The sequence below is a fragment of the Triticum dicoccoides genome, chromosome 2B (genome assembly GCF_002162155.2).
Source record: "Triticum dicoccoides isolate Atlit2015 ecotype Zavitan chromosome 2B, WEW_v2.0, whole genome shotgun sequence".
Taxonomy (NCBI): Eukaryota; Viridiplantae; Streptophyta; class Magnoliopsida; order Poales; family Poaceae; genus Triticum; species Triticum dicoccoides.
In genome coordinates, this window is record NC_041383.1 from 527,054,792 (window position 1) to 527,061,337 (window position 6,546).

The 6,546-nt window shown below is 47.9% G+C and overlaps 2 protein-coding genes across 2 annotated transcripts in view; one reads left to right on the top strand and one right to left on the bottom strand.

Annotated features, from left to right (window-relative positions):
• LOC119364633 (pentatricopeptide repeat-containing protein At1g08070, chloroplastic-like) overlaps positions 1 to 2,381 on the bottom strand; it is a 7,278-nt gene extending 4,897 nt beyond the window's left edge. Inside the window, exon 1 of the mRNA XM_037630120.1 lies at positions 253 to 2,381. Coding sequence (XP_037486017.1) covers positions 253 to 2,351 — 2,099 coding nt within the window. The 5' untranslated portion in view covers positions 2,352 to 2,381. The remainder of the gene's footprint in view (positions 1 to 252) is intronic.
• A 67-nt stretch (positions 2,382 to 2,448) lies between these two features.
• LOC119364634 (glycosyl hydrolase 5 family protein-like) lies at positions 2,449 to 6,071 on the top strand. The gene is made up of 4 exons (XM_037630121.1): positions 2,449 to 2,957; positions 4,041 to 4,288; positions 4,383 to 4,903; positions 5,332 to 6,071. The coding sequence occupies exons 1-4, from the start codon at positions 2,475 to 2,477 to the stop codon at positions 5,826 to 5,828; spliced, it is 1,749 nt and encodes a 582-aa protein (XP_037486018.1). The 5' UTR covers positions 2,449 to 2,474; the 3' UTR covers positions 5,829 to 6,071.
• The last annotated feature ends 475 nt before the right edge of the window (positions 6,072 to 6,546 follow it).

Consider the following 6,546-nt stretch of genomic DNA (forward strand, 5'->3'; position numbering starts at 1 on the left):
TGGACGGCTGGAAAAATATTCACCCCCATGCGAAAAATTTCGCCGGATGAACCCCAAGAGGCCGGTTGAAGGCCTCCTGGGGGGCACAACGGCTGGAGATGCTCTAATACCTAATAACTTGAGCTCCTGTTTGAGAGTGAACGGCATTGTCGTACTTACAGAGTGCTGTACAGTCTCCCTGGCTCAGGTGTGCCCGGTGTACATATACTTATCTAAGAGAAAAAACTTGACGCACAGAGAATTTGCACTCACCAGTAATCATTGCAGGAGCACAAACCATCTTTGAAATGATGAAACCTGTTCCTGTCTCGAACAACAATCTCCCTGCCGTACACCTTCGAGATCAACTTCGTGGCGGAGTGGCAGTCCACGCACACTCTCAGGTTCTTCGACAGCCGGATCGTTGCGCCAGGGCGCGACTTCATCAGGCCAAACGCAATGGCCAGCTTCTCGCTGTGATGCGAAACGGACACTTGCTTCTCAGATTCATCAACATCTAGCCTTGCGTCAGCTGTATTTGGGACGTACCCCGCCATCTTGATGTTTTCAATCATCTCATCCACTTTCTCATATATCTCCCTCGACTGGGGGTGTTCGCTGTCTTCAGCAAAGAACTCGAAGATCGTCCCATCCAGCTCAATGAGACTGCACCCAGGAATTTTCTTGATCCCTCTCTCGTTCATTTCCTTCCGAATCATAGCTGCCTCTTTCCATTGTCCCACTGATGCATAGGTGTTTGATAGAAGTATGTAGTTACCACTGTGACAGGGATCTAGTGGGGTGATCTGCTTCAGAGCTTCTTCTCCGATTTCAACATTTTTGTGAACCGTGCAAGCAGACAGCAGTGCCCTCCAGACAACTGCATTTGGCTCAATTGGCATATTCCTGATAAACTGGTGCGCCTCATCAATCAAACCTGCCCGTCCCAACAGATCAACCATGCAGCCATAGTGCTCAATCCTTGGATGGATGCCATAATCCTGGGTCATACTATCAAAATGCCGGCGACCCTCCTCAACTAAGCAGTTGTGGCTGCAAGCTAGGAGAACGCCAATGAATGTGACATCTGTAGGCTCAATATTGGCCTCCCGCATGGAAGAGAAGAGCTCCAGCGCTTCTCTGCCTCTTCCGTTGCTTGCCATGCCCTTTATCAAGGCTGTCCACGTCCAAGAATTCCTCACAGGCATCGACTCAAATGCCTTGACTGCATCTTCAATACATCCACACTTTGCATAGAAGTCCACCAGCGCAGTGCCGAGAACAACTGTAAGGGGCAAGGCCTTTCTCCTTATGTATGAATGCACCCACTTGCCCGTCTCAAGTGCACCCAGGACAGCACAGGCAGAGAGCACACTGACCATGGTTACATCATTCGGGTTCACCTCGGTAGCCTGCATCTCATTAAAAATAGCAAGTGCCTCTCGACACCGGTCGGCTTGAGTGTAGCCAGAGATCATCGCGCTCCAAGCAACCACATCCCGGGAGTGCATCCTGTCAAACAATCTCCGCGCCTTATCAAGTTCTCCACACTTGGCATACATGTCAACCAGCGCAGTTGCCAAGTTTCTGTTCCTCACCATCCCCTTCTCCTCTGCATAAACTACAATCCGCTCGCCAAGCTTAGAATCACCTATTTTTCCGCATGCTGTGGCAACACTCACCAATGTGACTTCATCAAATGGTGCCTGAACCTCAAGCATACCCTTAAACATCTCCACTACCTCCTTCCAGTCTCCATTCTTGAAGTAGCCCGCTATCATCGCATTCCATGTAACCACACCCTTTTCCTCGACTGCGTTGAACAGTACCTTTGCCGCCACGATATCCCCACAGCTCGCGTACATATGTATCAAGCTGTTCAGCACAAACTGATCGGCCATGAACCCAAGCTTGACAGCGTACGCCTGAACGCTGCGCCCTGTAGCCAAGGCATATATCCTGGCGCAGGACTTTACGGTGTTAGCGATGGTGTGCTGGTCGGGGCAGACGTTGGCAGCAATGGCAGCATCGAGCATTTCGACGAACAGGTGGAGGGCATCCTCCGGGTGGCCCGCGCGGAAGAGGGCACGGATAAGGATGTTATACGACCGCGCGGAGAGGGGCGGGTGGGGGCCTAGGCGGAGCAGGCGGATCGCGTAGGAGAGGTGGGCCGCGGTGGTGGCCGGCGACGGCAGCGCGGTAGCCTCGAGGAAGGAGTGGAAGGACTCTGGCGAAGTGGTGAGCTCACCGGACTTGAGCAGAGCCGCGTGGAGCTGAGGCACGTCGCGCAGCGCCGCTCGGCGGGGTGTATAACGCACCGGCGACGGCGCGGCGGGGAGAGCCGCCGCCGAGATGACAACGGCGGTGGCCATTCGAGCTCGCTCGAGCTTAACCGCTTAAGCGCACCAAGCCAATCGCTGCTTGCCTTTCTTACTTATCCAAGCAGCAACCAATCCGTGCGGCTGACGCGTGGTCCCCACACGCCGTGGTCCCACATGTCATGCCCATTTAAACTCCAGATCCGCTTCTCTATTCTCCCAGTCCCAGTCCCAGTAATTACCATGGCTTCTTCCTCTCCAACTCAGCTGCTCCTCGGCCTCCTCCTCGTCCTCCTCGCGTCCGCGCGCGCCGCCTCGGTCTCGCTCCCGGCGCTGCCGCTCTCGACGACGTCGCGGTGGGTGGTGGGCGCGGACGGGCGGCGCGTGAAGCTGGTCTGCGCGAACTGGGCGTCGCACCTGGAGCCCGTGGCCGCGGAGGGCCTTTCCCGGCGCGGCGTGGGGGACATCGCGGCGCGCGTCGCGGCGATGGGGTTCAACTGCGTGAGGCTCACCTGGCCGACCTACCTCGCCACCAACGCCACGCTCTCGTCGCTGCCGCTGCGGTGGTCGCTGGAGCGCCTCGGCCTGCGGGAGTCCGCCGCCGGCGTACGTGTCAACAACCCAGACCTCCTGGACCTGCCCCTCATCGATGTGTTCCGGGTAGGTGGTTGCTATCACCGCTTTAAATAACCGAGGTTATCCCCTGAGAAGCCCAGATTGCATTTGTTTATTCGGATTCCTGCGTTGTTCTAGTTTCGACTTGATGTTGGTATTAATCAAACCTTGTTCATTTAGCTAGTATTCAAAGTGCAAGAAGCAATAGTCAAAGAATAATATTCTGAAATGGATGCTTACATATATCTTACTACCACCAAAGAATTGGCAAGTGTTGCTAGTGTTGCGAATTGGAAGGTTAAGTTATGCCAAAATTGAACATGTCTTTAGTACAACCTACAGGTTCTTTAAAGAAACAAAATGAAAATTTTGAATATATTTGTTGCTGCTAGAGTGCCAGGTTAGCTGTGAACTAAACTTCACAACACCGTATGACAATTATAGACATAAAGTAAATAACTGCTCCGGGGGAATAAATAAGAGAAATTATATTGTCGAAAAAAGTGTATGTCATGAATCAATTTGTCTGTAGCTAAAGCACCTGAAATTAGCACTGTTTTGAATAACTAAAACTTGCTTCAGAAGTCCAAACATTGCATATTAGAGGAATTCTGAAGGCAAACAATTCATCAGAACTCACAAGGCTCGCCTAAGAACCTCAGGGTATCCTTCTTTTCTCTTTATGAAGGACACCATCTGATGCAAGATGAGGGATAAATGCCAATATAGAAATAAGTGATCATTTTTGCTATTTGAGGAAATGCCATCGCTCTTGTTTAAAAAAATTGTCTTCCCAATATGAGGGTGCCTTGCAAGTCACAATGCTCTAGAGAGCACAAATCTTGCTTGTAGGATTTGTTTGGATGATGGGGATACATGTCACTTCAAACGAATGGATTAGGTTGAGTAGGTACCTAGTTGGGTGTGAATGTCTCTTGAGGAGGTATCTAGTTAGCTAACATGGTAATATAGAACAAATGATCTAGTTACCCAACCTGTATGTTTATCCTCTGACACACCTAGTACCAGGCTTAACATGAAGTGAAAACAATATTTTTATTTTTGTCTACCAAGGGGTAAATGAATTATGATTATGAATATCCTTCTGATGTGGGTCAAACTTAATAGGAAGTGGTGTCAGCTTTGGCCAGCAACAGCATTATGGTCATACTTGATAACCAAATGACTACTCCAGGATGGTGCTGTAGCAGAACTGACGGTAATGGCTTCTTTGGAGACAAATACTTTGACCCTGAAGAATGGTTGAAGGGCCTCAGTGCAATGGCAACAATGTTTAGGGACACAAAGAATGTGGTCGGCATGAGCTTGCGTAATGAGCTTCGCGGCCCCTACCAAAATGTTAGTTTGTGGTACAGGTACGTTACTGAGTGAAGGCCCTCATGAGTCATGCTATTGAGAAGGCTTTTCTATGTAACTGATGATATTGAAAATTTATATTACATTCTTTAGGTATATGCAACAGGGTGCTGAAGCTGTGCATGCAGCAAACCCTAATGTCCTTGTTATTTTGTCGGGCCTGGATTTTGACAACAGTCTCTCCTTCTTGTCCCCAAAGCAAGTTAAGCTGTCATTTACTGGAAAGTTAGTCTTCGAGCAGCATTGGTATGGTTTCTCAGATGGAACCGATTGGGAAAATTGGAACCAAAATGATGCTTGTGGAATGGCTGTCGAGTCCATAAGGACTAAAGGACTCTTTCTTCTTCAACAAGGATGGCCGTTATTTTTCTCTGAGATTGGGTTTGACATGTCTGGCACACATATTGCTGACAATCGTTATCTTACGTGCTTCTTAAGTGTAGCAGCTGAACTGGATCTGGATTGGGCTGTTTGGGCTCTGGAAGGGAGTTACTATATCAGGGAGGGTATTCTAGCTTACGATGAAACATATGGTCTGCTTACATGGGATTGGTATACAGCTAGAAACCCCAGCTTCATTGAAAGGATCAATTCCCTGCAATCTCCATTTCAAGGTTTGAACTTTACCTATCTCTGTATTACTCCCTCCGTCCCAAAATAAGGTGTCTCAAGCTTAGTACAACCTAAAGTTAGTACAAAGTTGAGACACTTATTTTGGGACGGAGGGAGTACTACCTAGCGACGTTGCCAGACACAAAAAAATTATGCTATCTGTTGCACATATTTGTCAAACTGTTCGTTTGCTGAACCAACACATAACCCTTTCATGGGTATTCATTTAGGATAATTTACCAATATGCATTTATTGACTTCCGAAAGTGATTGTAAATTGTAACTGCTAGGGATGCACTTCGATGATGATATATGTAGTAGCCAAATATTCAAGGAAAACTAAAATCCATGCAAAGCATAATGCCAACACTTTGATAGCGGAAGAATTTATTTTAAGTTAGATCATAATGGATACTCATATATACTGCAGGTCCTGGTCTACCGAGCAGTCACAAACCATACAAGGTAATATTTCATCCTCTAACCGGGCTCTGCGTGTTGGTGGAATCTACGAATGTTCTTAAGCTGGGTCCATGCGATGAGTCGAACGCTTGGAACTACACCTCCGCGTATGAGCTTGTGCTGAAACACACCGGGCAATGCCTTGAAGCCAAGTCTGTGGGTGATACTGCAAAGCTTGGGACTGGCTGCAGCAAATCCTGTTCGAAGTGGCAGCTAATATCTGATTCAAGAATGCATGTTTCGGCCGAACTCACTAAGAATGGGACCAGAGTGTGCTTGGAAGCCGGTCCTGACGGCGTCATCACCACAGATCAATGCAAGTGCCTGACCGAAGATCCGACTTGCGACCCTGAGAGTCAGTGGTTCAAAGTTATATCGAGTAGTAGAGGCATACCAGGTGAGGCCTCTGTTCTGCAGTTGCCATCTCTTGGACCCTGGCCTCCAACCTCAAGTTCATCGCGGTAGTGTCTTGAACATGCAACATGCATGCAGATAGTTGAGGACAAAGTTGTTCAGGCCAATTCGACGACTGTAATCTTGTGATCTGGGAAGTTACACGGAAAATGTCTGCAAGTTCATTTACTCTAATGTGTATAATGTCACCCTTTAAGCACTTCTCTTTTTCTGTCAAAACAAACCACTTGTATGTTGCTTACGTTGTTGGATTCAGAATAAAACTACAGAGAATCTAGTGCTTGTTGGCTTACCGTTGTTTGGTTGAGTATGTATGTCAATTGTTGGCTACTGAGGTAGTCTAGGGCTTGACCTGACGTTGCGATCGTGCTCAAAGGGAGCCGTGAGGAGGAGATAGAGCTTGAAGAAAAAGGAGGGCGTTTCACGAATTTTCTTGTTATTCCTCCAAAAAAGAAAAACTGATTACCTTTATTTTGCTGAATGACAAGGAAACAAACTCAAACCAAACTGAATCCTAAAGAACCTAACGTTATCTATTCTGAACTGAAGGGGGCATGAGGATCACCCATTTCTCTGCCTGCAGCCGTGATATCCCCAGAACTGAATTATCTAATAGTATGACTATCCTAGCCGTCCAATCATAAATTGAAGGAAGAGATTGCCTCGCATGAAGACCAGAATTTAACATTGATATTCGAGTTCATGAGGCGAAAGCTGAAAGATCTAGTAGGATGCTAGCACAGGGTTGGATTACGGTTGAAACACAAAA